At 43.1% G+C, this 15,030-nt stretch overlaps 2 protein-coding genes across 9 annotated transcripts in view; one reads left to right on the top strand and one right to left on the bottom strand.

Annotated features, from left to right (window-relative positions):
* Nucleotides 1-428, bottom strand: part of LOC134340740 (centrosomal protein of 164 kDa-like) — a 315,206-nt gene extending 314,778 nt beyond the window's left edge. For all 6 annotated transcript variants that reach the window (XR_010016618.1, XM_063038209.1, XM_063038210.1 and 3 more), the window contains exon 1: nucleotides 252-428. The gene's annotated coding sequence lies outside the window, so the exon portion shown is untranslated. The remainder of the gene's footprint in view (nucleotides 1-251) is intronic.
* Nucleotides 429-701: 273 nt separating this feature from the next.
* The window catches only part of LOC134340836 (beta-secretase 1-like), a 188,684-nt gene continuing 174,355 nt past the window's right edge, over nucleotides 702-15,030 (top strand). For all 3 annotated transcript variants that reach the window (XM_063038401.1, XM_063038400.1, XM_063038402.1), the window contains exon 1: nucleotides 702-1,644. In XM_063038401.1, the coding sequence (XP_062894471.1) occupies nucleotides 1,393-1,644 (252 nt within the window). In that variant the 5' untranslated portion in view covers nucleotides 702-1,392. The remainder of the gene's footprint in view (nucleotides 1,645-15,030) is intronic.

The following is a 15,030-nucleotide window of genomic DNA, read 5'->3' as shown; positions in this document are numbered from 1 at the left end:
GCTGGGGCAGGAGAAGGGCCAGGACTGGGGATGGTGGGGGGGAGGGAGGATGGCTAGGACTGGGGGAAGAGAAGATCCGATCCGGTGTGGAGTTGCGGGAAGATGAGGTTACAGGCTGGCGGTTGAGGAAAGGGTATTGGGGATCGGGGAGAGAAGAGCGGCCTGCGAGCTGACGCGTGAGGCGACCCGACCCGTCCGCTGCTCCCACAACCGCCACAGCGGTAACATAGCAACAGGGTGTCGCCGCTTACCTGAGGCACATTTCAGCGAGGGCTAACCAATCGTGGCGGACTACGCACTGTTGATGGGCTCCACGTCCCCCTGTAAACGGTGATCACCGCCAGCCCCACCACCCCGGCACTTCACCGTCTTCTTAACAGAACAGCGGTGAAACGTACAACAAAAATTTAAAAAAACTGTTTCCGCTGCTGCAGTTCAAACCCGAATACGCCTGAGCCTAAACTCGTACCTCCATTCGGTAAAACCGCTTGTCATTCACTCTATTCCGTATTCTGTATGGTTTATAGAGCTGTCGATAAAACGATGATTAAGGTCCCGCCTCACTTTGGTCTGTCAGTGCTATGACAACCATTGCGCAAGCGCATTGCTTTAGCGGAGCCTGCTGGGTGTTGTAGTTTGGATATCGGTTGCGAAGGTGGGGCGGATGCAAAGGAAGGTGGCAGAGGGATTTGAGTGGGCAAGGCAGAGATGTCCTAACAGTCTGATTGCAAGCAAACGTTTCATGGGCAGAAAGGAGGTTAGCATGCGTTTATTTGGAGGGATTTATCAGCTTGCACACTTCAGTGTAGTTATGAATTGAATCATTTGCACCCTGTATGGGATTGCAAGGAGTGTTGAGAACCAGGAGGAGGCACTGGGTCATACAGAAGAGAGTTAATGGTTAGAGCAATAAAATGTGAAACTACAAGACCCAGAGAGCTTGATGAGCTTTGCTCCCCCTTCTTTTCCCAGCGTCATTCCTGCATTTAATTGTATCCACACTAGTTCTTCCGCTGAAGTGGGGAGACTGTATAAGCTCCACTGTTGCTGTCTCAACCCATCCCCGTTTATTCTAACTCCGAACCACCACCTAAAATAACGGAATAATGCAAAACAATGGCATTTGCTGTAGCCTGCCTGAGTGTTTACGAAAATCTTTGAATGTAGACGTATAATTACATCTTGCCCTTTGCCTTTAAAAAATGCCTTTTATTCAAAATAAATCCATCAATGAAGCACCCGACGCTGCGCGTTTGGCTTTCTTCTAAATCTCTTAATGTAGAGCGAGAGGAGGTTGAATAATTTTTTTTTGGAAGCAACTGCTGTGGAATTGCACTTGCTTTTCTCGAAAGAGCGAAAGAAGGAGAGGGAGATCAAGAAAGAGTTGTCGAAATGAAATTTTGTCCCGTTTCTCGTTTTTCGCTGTTGGTTTGCTCTTTGAGTGCATGGCTGCTTTGCAATGGAGAGCCGTCTGGAATCAGGGTCCCTCTGAAAAATGACATCGGGATCTCCAGCAGGATGCCCAGAGCTGCTGAAACTGATCGGAGACAAAGTATCAATTTTATGGAAATGATTGATAACCTAAGAGGGAAATCCGGGCAAGGGTATTATGTGGAGATGACGATCGGAACACCTCCTCAGAAGGTAAGATTGGAGCTTCTTTTAAGAATGTTCTCTGCAGTAAATTGTATGTAACGACAACAGCCAGTTATCACAGTATCATTATATTGGATGTATATGAATGATAACGTATTAGTAGTAATTGTTATTTTAAGTCATTTTGGGGCAGTATCTTTCCCTTTCCGTCTTTTGTTAATTATGCAGAATTTTATCTTTTGTTTTGATAGTAGTACATTTGGATTCCACCTGCTTTTGATTTAATGGGAGTGCAAGTTCAATATTTTTCCAGAGTACCATGACATCAATCTCACCAGAATATTTTTCTTGTAGTGTGACGAATGTGATGCATGACCTTTCCCTTTCCTAAAAATATTTGTTTAAACAATAAGCTTTATAAAATACTTATTCATGTAAGTGAGTCCCTTGCACAGAAATGTTTCTGTTTTAAAACTAACATTAAATTGACAAATAGATTTGGGGATAATTACACTACTGTACTACCCAAAATCAATGTTTGTATTGAACTAACAATATGCTAATTTACATTTTTTGACTTCAATTGCTGGATAAATTCTGTAGTTGATCTTTTTGCAAATTACCATTAAATCAAAATAAATGCTGTCCCTGGATCAGCATATTGTAAAATCCAGAAAGTAAAACATACAGATATATACACAACAGAGTGATGGTCATCTGCAAAGGGTGGTCTGATATCAATCCTAAGGTCCCAGTATAGGCCTCAGGGCTGCTTTACTGAGGAACAGATTTACAAAATCAGGCAGCATCCCCACTGCTGATTGTCATTCAGTCCCTTTTGATGGAGGTTGGGAGCAGGTTCAGATTAGATTATGATTCTGCCACAGTTTATTTCCATGCCCAGTTAGTATTAATTCCTAACTGGTTTGTATTTTCTTAATTGTTTTCAATACAAGTTTCAATTAATAATTTCAACAGAATAACTTTACCATCCTCCAAATTGCATCAACGCAGAGGTTATCAAATCCTTATTTGTTAGATGAGAACCAATGTTCTCCATGAATTACATTAATCATGGTGACAATTCCTTTATAGGGGTCTACAACTTTGTCCATGTGATCTAGTGGCTGTTTTCAATGCAATGCCTGAATTACCCCTCCTGGATGTCAATCTTTTAGGGAGAAGTGGAAGTATTTCAATTCTACAACAAACCTCTTGCAAGTTTAACAGTGGCTATCATGTTTAGTTGCTCCCTCATGTTCCTGGTCTCACTTTCTCCTCTGAATGCTCAAAGTTCTTCCAGAAATAAGAATGTTGCCAAACAAGTTTACTTTCTCTTTTTGGCTGAATAGTTCCTGTATCCCCAACAACTATTTTGTTTTGCTTAGATCCTGCTTTCCCATCTGCTACATTTCATTTACATCCTGAGAGGTAGCGGATGGAATTTGTTACTTCCCTTCCTACGGAGGGGAGCAAATGATAGGATACAGAGAGTGGGGTGGGAAAGATACATAATAGGATAATGAGAATTATAAAGATTAGTTTTATTTGCCACATGTGCATCGAAACATACAGTGAAATGCGCCATTTGTGTCAACTACCAACGCAGTCTGAATATGTGCTGGTGGGCCTGAATATGTGCTGTTGGGCAGCCTGCAAGTGTCGCCATACTCCCTGCTCCAATATAGTATGCCCACCACTTACCAAGCCTAACCTGTACATCTTTGGAATGTGTGAGGAAACAGTGGGACCTGGAGGAAACCCATGCGGTGAAAGGGAAAACTATACGAAGACTTTACAGACAGCGGTGGGAATTGAACCCCGATCAGTGGTGCTGATGGAGCAAGAGAATCTTTGAAGATAGTATGACAAGTCGATAAGGCAATTCTGGAAGACCTGCCTTTATTAGCTTAACAATGTATATAAGAGCAGGAAGGTCATTGTAGAACTGTGACGAAGAGTAGATCAATCGTGCACAGCTCTGCTCACTACATTGCAGGAGAGATGTAAGAGGAGTAGAGAGCTTGCAGTGAAACATGACAAGAATGTTGCCAGCTGTGAGGCCTTCAGTTCAAGAAAAAGGCAGATTTATTGATGAAATTTAATAAAAGGGTATAGAACTGTAAGTTCAAAGTTCAAAGTAAATTTTATTATCAAAGTACATATAGGTCACCATATATAATCATGAGGTTCATCTTCTTGCAGGCATACTCAGCTAGTCTATAGAATGGTAACTATAACAGGATCAATGAAAGATCAACCAGACTGCAGAAGGCAGCAAACTGCAAACGCAAATAGGAATAAATAGCAATAAATAGCGAGAACATAAGATAATGAGATGAAGATTGCTTGAAAGTGAGATCGTTGGTTGTGGGAACATTTCAATGCTGGTGCAAGTGAAGTTGAGTGTAGTTATCCCCTTTTATTCAAGAGCCTGATGGTTGAGGGAAGATAATTGTTCTTGAATCTGGTGGAGCAAGTCCTGGGGCTCTTGTACCTTCTGCCTGATGGCAGCCGTGAGAAGAGAGCATGACCTGGGTGGTTGATCTGATGGTGGATGCTGCTTTCCTACAATAGTGTTTCATGTAGATGGATGTGCTCAATGGTTGGGAGGGCTTTACTCATACTGTACTGTGCTGAATCTAGTACTTTTTGTAGGGTTTTGTGTTGCCCAGTTAAGAAAAAAAAAGTCTTGATTCCCTTTGCAAAGAAACCTTTATCTGGAGGACAGTGGTTTAAAAAAATTCTCAAAATAATTAGATTAGATTAACTTTATTTGTCATGTGTACGTTGAAACATTGAAAAGCATCGTTTATGTTAACAACCAACGCATTCTGAGGATATCCTTGGGGGCAGCTCTCAAAGTGTTGCTACACTTCCAGCGCCAAAATAGGATGCCCACATTTTACTAACCCGAACCTTCGGGAATGTGGGATGAAACTGGAGCATCCAGAGGAAACCCACGTGGTCACGGGGAGAACGTACAGATTCCTTACAAATGGTGGCGGGAATTCAACCCAGCTCACTGGCACTGTAAAGTGGTGTGCTAAGGTAGAGTGAATTCTTTTCCATCCAGAGGGTGGTGGGCATCTGAGTGGACAAGAAAGGCAAAATTCCAGTTGCTCTTGTATGCAGTTGAAGTGCAAGAGCTGCAAAGATAAAGGAAGCTGAATGGCACATCCTTGACCACCAGTGGTCAATGATGGGCTGAACAGCTTCTTTCTGTGCAATGATTGTGAGACTATGTTCATGACAGGGTTTCTCTAGATAGCTTTCTTCAGGAGCTACCAAGCCCCTGTCTCTTCATCCAAGCTGTCATTGCCATCTTTCAATTTAAGAACATCATGATCATTAGATCTATAAAGATACAGATAGTATGCAGAGAAATATAGATGGGTTTGGTGAGTCGGCAAGAGTCTGATAGATGGAGTACGATGTTGGTAACTGCAACGTCATCCACTTTGAAAGGAAAAATGGAAGAGCAGATTATTATTTAAATGGTTAAAAAAAATGGCAGCATGCTGCTGTGCCGAGGGACTTGGGAGCACTTGTTCATGAATCACAAAAGGTTGTTTTGCAGGTGCAGCAGGCAATCAAGAAGGCAAATGGAATGCAGGCCTTCATTGCTAGAGGGATTGAATTCAAGAGCAGGGAGGTTATGCTGCAACCATACAGGGTACTGGTGAGGCCGCACCTGGAGTACTGTGTGCAGTTCTGGTCTCCATAATTGAGGAAGGATACACTGGCTTTGGAGACAGTGCAGAGGAGGTTCACCAGGTTGATTCCAGAGTTGAGGGGGTTGACCTGTGAGGAGAGATTGAGTCGCCTGGGACTGTACTCACTGGAATTCAGAAGAATGAGAGGAGATCTTATAGAAACATATAAAATTATGAAAGGGGTAGATAAGATAGAGGCAGAAAAGTTGTTTCCACTGGTAGGTGAGACTAGAACTAGGGGACATAGTCTCAAGATTCAGAGGAGTAGATTTAGAGCGAAGGTGAGAAGGAACTGCTTTTCCCAGAGAATGGCAAATCTGTGGAATTCTCTGCCCAATGAAGCACTGGAGGCCACCTCAGTAAATATATTTGAGACAAGGTTGGATAGATTTCTGCGTAGTAGGGGAATTAAGGGTTATGGGGAAAAGGCAGTGAGGTTGAGATGAGTCCATTGTCAAATCAGCCATGATCTTGTTGAATGGCGGAGCAGGCTCGACAGGCCAGATGGACTACTCCTGCTCCTATTTCTTATGTTTTTGTGTCTCTTGCATGAAATACACTCAGTAGCCACTTTATTAGGTACATTTCTACACCTGCTCATTAATACAAATGTCTAATCAGCCAATCATGTGGCAGCAACTCAATGCATGAGAGCATGCTGCATGGTCAAGAGGTTCAGCTGTTGTTCAGACCAAACATCAGAATGGGGAAGAAGTGTGATCTAAGTGACTTTAACTGTGGAATGGTTGTTTGTGTCAGACGGGGTGGTTTGAGTGTCACAGAAACTGTTGATGTCCTGGGATTTTCATGCACAACAGTTTCTAGAGTTTACAGAGAACTGTGTAACACACAGAAAAAACATCCAGTGAGCAGCAGTTCTGTGGGCGAAGACACCTTGTTAATGAAAGGGGTCAATGGAGAATGGCCAGACTGGTTCATTTCAGTGGCCCAATCAGTGGCAAGAGCAACACAGAGAGGAGTAAATATAAGTACAGAAGGGACAAGCAGAACAGCCATTGTTGGAGCGACCGTTGTTGAGAGCGAGCCAGTGGTGAGAGTGGGAGTGTCAAACTTCGGTTCGGAAGAGGCATTGGCTCTGGGTAAGTTGTCCAGGTAACATTCTGTTAAGTTGTCCTTTTTTTCTTACTGTGTCAGGGGTATTTAGTGTAGTTTAAATGGCCGTTGTATGTTCTTCATGCCAGATGTTAGAGACCTGGAAGACCCAGATTCTCCCAGGGAACTACATCTGTGTGAAGTGCATCTGGCTGGAGCTCCTTGAAGACCGTGTTAGGGATCTGGAGCAGCAGCTGGATGACCTTCAGCTTGACTGAAGAGTGAGGAGATCATTGATCAGTGTTACAGGGGAGTAATCACCCCTAAGTTGTAGGAGGCAGTTAGCTGGGTGACTGTCAGGAGAAGGAAAGGGAAGCTGAATAAGCAGTTAGCACCGAGCACCCCGTGCCCATTTCCCTCAATATTATATGTACCGTTTTGGATACTGTTGTGACAGAATAACCTCCCAGGGGAATGCTATGGAGACCAGGTCACTGGCACTGAGCATGGGTCAGTGATGCAGAAGGGGAAGAGGGAGAAGAAGGGGGCGGTAGTGATAGGGGACTCAATAGTGAGGGGAACAGACAGGAGATTCTGTGGATGTGAACGGGACACCCGGATAGTACAGTATGTGGCCTCCCAGGTGCCAGGGTCAAGAACGTCTCAGATCACGTCCACAGCATTTTGGAGGTGGAGGGAGAGCAGCCAGATGTCTTGGTATGTATTGATACCAATGACATAGGAAGGAAAAGCAAAGAAGTCCTGAAGAGAGAATTGAGAGCTCGGTAGAAAGCTGAGAAGCAGGACCTCCAGGGTAGTAATGTCTGAATTGCTGCCTGTGCCATGCACCAGTGAGGGTAGAAACAGGATGGTGTGGCAGATAAATGTGTGGCTGAGAAGCTGGTGCAGGGGGCAGGGCTTCAGGTTCCTGGATCATTGGGATCTCTTCTGGGGGAGGTATGACCTGTACAAAAGGGATGGGTTGCACCTGAATCAGAGGGGGACCAATAATCTCGTGGGCAGGTTTGTTAGAGCTGTTGAGGAGGGTTTAAATTAATTTGGCAGGGGGGTGGGAATCAGAGTGAAGGGACTCAGGATAGGACAGATGGTAAAAAAGCAAAGATAGTGTGCAGTCAGACTGTCAGGAAGGGCAGGCAGGTGATGGGACATAATTGCAGACAGCAGGGTGAGTATCAGTGCATTAGGGATGTAGAATCAAAAAGGGTAGCAAATACACTATTCAAAGTGTTATATCTCAAAGTACAGAATGTGAGAGATAAGGTGGATGATCTTGTTGCACTTTTACAGATGGTCAGGTATGATGTTGTGGCCATCACTGAATCGTGGCTGAAGGATGGTTGTAGTTGGGAGATGAATGTCCAAGGTTACACGTTGTATCAGAGGGATAGGAAGGTGACAGAGGGGTTGATGTGGCTCTACTGGTAAAGAATAGCATCAAATTAGTAGAAAGATGTTGAATTCTTGTGGGTTGAGTAAAGAAACAGTAAGGGTAAAAGTACCCTGATGGCAGGTATATACAGGCCTCCAAACAGTGGGCCACAGATTACAATGGGAAATAGAAAAGGTGCGTCAAAAGGGCAATGTTACGGTCGTCATGGGAGATTTGAACATGCAGGTAGATGGGAAAATCAAGTTGGTAATGGATCTCAAGAGAGTGAATTTGTTGAATGCCTATGAGATGGCTTTTTAGAGCAGTTTGTAGATGCCCTTATTAGGGGATCAGCTATACTGGATTAGGTGTTATGTAATGAACTGGAGGCAATTAGGGAGCTTAAGGTAAAAGAACCCTTAAGAGGCAGTGATCACAATATGATTCAGTTCAGCTTGAAATTTCATGGGGAGAAAGTAAAGTCTGATATAGCAGTATTTTAGTGGAGTAAAGGAAATTACAGTGGTATGAGAAAGGAGTTGGCCGAAGTAAATTGGAAGGAGACAAGGGAAGTCAAAGCTAATGTAAAAGCAAAAGAGAGGACATACAACAAAGCAAAAATTAGTGGGAAGATAGAGGAATGGGAAGCTTTTAAAAACCTGCAGAAAGCAACTAGAAGAATCATGAGGAGGGAAAAGCTGAAATACGAAAGCAACCTAGCAAACAATATCAAGGTGGATAGAAAAAGCTTTCTCAAGTATATAAAAATAAAAGAGAACTGTTGAGTTCTCTTTAAGGCACTGGTGAGGCTTCAACTTTAGTATTGTGAACTGTTTTGAGCACTTTATCTGAGAAAAGTTGTGCTGACATTGGAGAGGTTTCAGAGGAGGTTCACAAGGACGATTCCAGGAAGATAAGTGTTACCATATGAGGAATGTTTGATGGCTCTGGGTCTGTACTCACTGGAATTTAGGATGGGAGTGTGGGGGGATCTCACTGAAACCTTTCAAATGTTGAAAGGCCTAGACAAAGTAGATGTGGAAAGGATATTTCCCATGGTTGAGGAGGCCAGGACAAGAGGGTACAGCCTCAGGATAGAGGGGTGTCCATTTAAAACAGATGTGGAGAAATTTCTTTAACTGGAAGATCGTGAATTTGTGGAATCTGTTACCACAGGAAGCTGTAGAGGCCAGCTGTTTGGGTATATTTAAGGCAGAGATTGATAGATTCTTGATTGGCCACGGCATCAAAGGTTGTGGGGAGAAGATCAGGGAGTGGGGCTCGGGAGGGGGAGAAAAAAAGGTCGACCATGATTGAATGGTGGAGCGGAATTGTTGGGCCGGATGGCCTAACTCTGCTCCTATGTCTTATGGTATTGTGGTCCTATGGAAGGCCGCAATAACTTAAATAACCACGCATTACAACAGTGGTTTCTGGAGGAGCATCTCTGAATGCACAACATGTCGAACCATGAAGTGAATAGGCTATAGCAGGAGAAGACCACAAACATGCATATGGAAGCCATTTTATCAGGTACAGGAGGTGTCTGTTAAAGTGGCCACTGAGTGGACATTTCTTCTTGGAATCTTTTCAAAGGGTCCTGGGAAGTCACATAACAAGGTCAGCAAATAGGGCTTTAAACTTAATAGTGGGCTCAACAGATTAGAATAAAAATATGGATAAAGAAAAAGGGAAGGAGAGGTTACTAAAGCCTGCAGAATAATAAAAAAAAGACAAACTTTAGAAAGGGATACAAATTCAACTTCAGTCACCATGGCGACAAATTTGAGAAGAGGGCTGGTGAATGCAGGACTGACAGTGTGATATTTGAATATTAGCAGTATACAAAACAAGGTTGAGATGAGCCTATAACACATTTAGAAATTGGCAGGTACAATGTGATGGGTATCACAGAGTTTTGGATAAAATAAGATCACAGCTGGGAGCTTAACATCCTATCGAAAAGGCAGGCAGGTAGGTAGAGGGGGTGGCAGGGCTCTGCTGATTAAGAAAATTAAATCAAATCCTTAGCAAGAACTGACATAGGGTTGGAAAATGTAGAATCGTTGTGGGTAGAGTTAAGAAACTGCGAGGGTAAAAAGCTCCTGATTGGAGTTACATACAGACCTTCAAATAGTAGTCAGGATATCGGGTGCAAATTACAATGGGAGATAGAAAAGACACTGTTCTGGTGATCTTGGGGAGCTTCAATATGTGGGTTCATTAGGAAAATTAGGTTGGCACTGGATCCCAAGAGAAGGAATTTGTAGAATGGCTGCAAGATGGCTTTTTAGAGAAGTTTCTTGTTGAGCTCACTAGGGAAAAGGCAATTCAGGATTTGATATTGTACATTTAACCAGATTTGATTAGGAAGCTTAGAATCAAGGAACCCTTAGGGGACAGTGATCATAATATGATAGAATTCACCCTGCAGTTTTAGATGGAGAAGTTAAAATTGGATGTATTGGTATTACAGATGGGTAAAGTTGATTGGAAGGGACCTGAGCAGAGATGATGGTAAATCAGCAATGGCAGGAGTTTAGAAGATACAGGATTGGTTAATCTCAAAGAAGAAGCAGCATTTTAAAGGGAGGATGAGGAAACTGTGGTTGACAAGGGGAGTCAAAGAGAGGGCATACAATACTGTGAAAATTAATGGGAAGCTCGAGGATTCGGGGGCTTTAAAAAAACAGAAGGCAACTAAATAAGCAAGAAGGAGAGAAAAGATGAAATATGAAGGTAAGTTAGTCAATAATATAAAATATAAAAGAGGATACCAGAAGTTTTTTCAGATACATCAAGAGTAAAAGAGAGGCGAGAGTGAATATTGGACCACTGGAAAATGACACTGGAGAATTAGTGATGCGAGATAAACTGAATAAGTATTCTGTGTCAGATTTCACTGGAAGACACCAGCAGTATGCCAGCAATTCAAAAGGGTCAGGAGGCAAAATTGATTATAGTCAATATTACTGAGAAGAAGGTGCTTGGATGCTGAAAGGTCTGAAGGTGGGTAAGCCATCTGAGTCAGATGAAAGGTACCCGAGGGTTCTGAAAAGGATAGTTGAAAAGATTCTAGAGGCTTTAGTAGTGATCTTTGAAGAAACACTAGAGTCAGGAATAGTTCCAGAGGACTGGAAATTCCGGAGGAATAGTCCAGAAGACTAAGGAGCTGGTGGTAGACCTGAGGAGAGCTAAGGTACCGGTGACCCCTGTTTCCATCCAGGGGGTCAGTGTGGACATGGTGGAAGATTACAAATACCTGGGGATACGAATTGACAATAAACTGGACTGGTCAAAGAACACTGAGGCTGTCTACAAGAAGGGTCAGAGCCGTCTCTATTTCCTGAGGAGACTGAGGTCCTTTAACATCTGCCGGACGATGCTGAGGATGTTCTACGAGTCTGTGGTGGCCAGTGCTATCATGTTTGCTGTTGTGTGCTGGGGCAGCAGGCTGAGGGTAGCAGACACCAACAGAATCAACAAATTCATTCATAAGGCCAGTGATGTTGTGGGGATGGAACTGGACTCTGACGGTGGTGTCTGAAAAGAGGATGCTGTCCAAGTTGCATGCCATCTTGGACAATGTCTCCCATCCACTACATAACGTACTGGGTGGGCACAGGAGTACATTCAGCCAGAGACTCATTCCACCGAGATGCAACACTGAGCGTCATAGGAAGTCATTCCTGCCTGTGGCCATCAAACTTTACAACTCCTCCCTTGGAGGGTCAGACACCCTGAGCTAATAGGCTGGTCCTGGACTTATTTCCTGGCATAATCTACATATTACTATTTAACTATTTATGGTTTTATTACTATTTAATTATTTATGGAGCAACTGTAACGAAAACCAATTTCCCCCAGGATCAATAAAGTATGACTATGACTAAAATCACAAAGGTCACTTCACTCTTTAAGAAGAGAGGGAGGCAAAAGACTGGCATAACATAGACAGTGGATTGGTTAACCAATAGAAGGCAGAGAGTTGGTATAAATGGGTGTTTCTCCGGTTGGCAGTCAGTGGTGAATGGGGTGCCGCAGGGGTTGGTGCTGGGCCCGTAGCTGTCTACCATTTACATTGATAATTTGGAAGAGGGGACTGAGTGTAGCGTAGCAAAATTTGCTGATGACACTAAACTGAGTGGAAAAGATTGCAGCATGCTGTTGTGCAGAGGGACTTGGGAGTGCTTGTGAATGAATTGCAAAAAGTTGGCTTGCAGGTACAACAGGTTACTAAGAAGGCAAACGGAGTGTTGGCCTTCATTGCTAGGGGGATTGAATTCAAGAGCAGGGAGGTCGTGCTGCAACTATGCAGGGTACTGGTGAGACCGCACCTGGAGTACTGTGTGCAGTTCTGGTCTCCATACTTGAGGAAGGATATACAGGCTTTGGAGGCAGTGCAGAGGAGGTTCACCAGGTTGATTCCAGGGATGAAGGGGTTAACCTATGAGGAGAGATTGAGTCGCCTGGGACCATACTTTCTGGAGTTCAGAAGAGTGAGAGGGGATCTTGTAGAAACATGCAAAATTTTGAAAGGGATAGATAAGATAGAAGTAGGAAAGTTGTTTCCGTTGGTAAGTGAGACTAGAACTAGGGAACATTGCCTCAAGATTCAGGGGAGAAGATTTAGGATGGAGATGAGGAGAAACTGTTTTTCCCAGAGAGTGGTGAATCTGTGGAATTCTCTGCCCAGGGAAACAGTTGAGGCTTCTTCACTAAATATATTTAAGAAACAGATAGATTTTTACATGGTAGGGGAATTAAGGGTTATGGGGAAAAGGCATGTTGATGGAGCTGAGTTTATGGACAGATCAGCCATGATCTTATTGAATGGCGGGGCAGGCTCGATGGGCCGGATGGCCTACTCCTGCTCCTATTTCATAATGTTCTTATAAGTGGATTAGCCTGACTTTAGCAGTATTGGAGTTGGTTTATTATTGTCACAGGTACCAAGATACAGTGAAAAGCTTGTCTTGCATACAGATCAAATCATTACCCAGTGTACTAACAGTTCCAGAGAAAGTGCAGTGCAGGTAAACAATAAGGTGCAAAAAAGGATCTAGCGCTTTCCTGGAGTGTATGATGAATAAACTCTTCTCGGGCTTCAAGCTGGGTATAGGTATCGATTCTAACTGACTTTTTGATGACAAACTCTGTCATCTTCTTCAGGGATGATGCCTGGTTAAGTCTAGTCCAGTTGTATTTATACCCTCGCAGTCCTTCCCTTCTGATTGGTTAGTCCTCATCCAATCAAATTTCTGCCCTCCCACCTTGTTTACAATCGAATTCTAGTTCTTATGTAAAACGAGACCTTTGTCTCTGTTAAGATTCTTTTCCTCCAATATTAAATGTATTTGTTGGAAAAACTATATGAATCTTTGCTTTCAGTCACTGTTGTGACCCCCTTGTACAGCAATAACTTCAACCAAACGTTCCTGCTACCTGTTGATCAGTCCTGCACATCGGCTTAGAGGAAATTTAGGCCATTCCTCATTACAAAACTGCTTCAACTCTGGAATGTTGGTGGGCTTCCTTGTGTGAACTGCTTGCTTCAGGTCCTTCCACTACATTTCTGTAGGAATAAGGTCAGCACTTTGACTTGGCCATTCCAAAACACAAATTTTCTTCTTTTTAAACCATTCTGTTGTTGATTTACTCTTGTCTTTCAGATCATTATCTTGTTGCATTGTCCAACTAATATTAAGCTTCAGGTGACGGACTGCTACCCTGACATTCTCCTGTAAAATGTCTTGATATAATTTTGAATTCATTGTTTCCTCAACAATTGCAAGCTGTCCAGGCCCTAAGGCATCAAAGCAACCCCAAACCATGATGCTCCTTCCACCATGCTTCACAGTTGGGATGAGGTTTTGTGTTGATGTGCAGTGCCCTTTTTCCTCCAAACATAGCGGTGTGCACTTCTGCCAAAAACTTTTGTCTCATCTGTCCACAGAACGTTATCCTGGAAGTGTTGTAGAACATCCAGGTGGTATTTTGCAAACTTGAAACGTGCAGCAATTTTTTATTTTTGGAGAGCAGTGATTTCCTCCATGGTGTCCTTCCATAAGCACCATTCTAGTTTAGTGTTGTTCATTCTAGGACAAGAGGGAACGGCCTCAGGATAGAGGGGTGTCCATTTAAAACAGAAATGCGGAGAAATTTCTTTAGCCAGAGGGTGGTGAACTTGTGGAATATATTATGACAGGCAGCTGTGGAGGCCAGGTTCTTGGGTATATTTAAGACAGAGCTTGATATGTTCTTGATTGGACACAGCATCAAGGATTGTAGGGAGAAGGTCGGGGAGTGGGGGTGAGGAGGGGAAAAAAGGATCAGCCATGATTGAGTGGCGGAGCAGACTGGATGGGCCAAATGGCCTATTTCTGCTCCTATGTCTTGTGGTCTATGGCCTATTGTCTTATGGTCTTATAGTGGACACATGAACAGAGACTTCAGCAAGTTCTAGAGATTTCTGCAGGTCTTTTGCTGTTACCCTTGGGTTCTTTGTCACCTCCTTCAACATTGCACCTTGTGCTTTTGCTGTGATCTTTGCAGGACGCCTACTCCTAAGGAAAGTAGCAACAGTACTGAGTTTCCTCCATTTGTAGACAATTTATTTTACCATGGACTGATGAAGACTCAGGTCTTTAGAAATGCTTTTGTAGCTTTTTCCAGCTTCATGCATCTCTACAATTCTTCTTCTAAAGTCCTCTGAACGTTGCTTCGATCGAGGCATGGTGCCCATAAAGAGATCTTTCTTGAGAAGAGCAGGTTCTGTCAGTAACCTGACTGTGTGTGTCTTTTTGATAGGGCAGGACACCTCTACAACCCACACCTCCAATCTCATCTCACTGATTGGAACACCTGACTCCAAATAGCTTTCGCAGAAGGCATTACCCCAGAGGCTCACATACTTTTTCTAACAAATGCATGTAATATTGGATCATTTTTCACAATAAATAAATGAACACGTATAATGTTTTTTGTATTATTTATTTAATTGGGTTCTCTTTAACTAGTTTTAGGACACGTGAAGATCTGATCACATTTTAGGTCATATTTGTGCAGAAATAGAGAAAATTCTACAGGGTTCACAAACTTTTTAGCAGAGTAGGGATGTGATGTTGAGTCTTTATAAGGCATTGCTCAGGCTTAATTTTAAATACTGTGAGCAGTTTTGGGCTATGGAAGCATGTACTGGCATTAAAGAGGGTGGAAAGGAGGTTTATGGGGATGATCCTGGGGATTCAAGGGTTAACATATGAGGGTTGTTTG

The sequence above is a fragment of the Mobula hypostoma genome, chromosome X2 (assembly GCF_963921235.1).
Source record: "Mobula hypostoma chromosome X2, sMobHyp1.1, whole genome shotgun sequence".
NCBI lineage: Eukaryota > Metazoa > Chordata > Chondrichthyes > Myliobatiformes > Myliobatidae > Mobula > Mobula hypostoma.
Note: the sequence above shows the minus strand (reverse complement) of the source record. Positions and strands in the feature narration are given on the sequence as shown.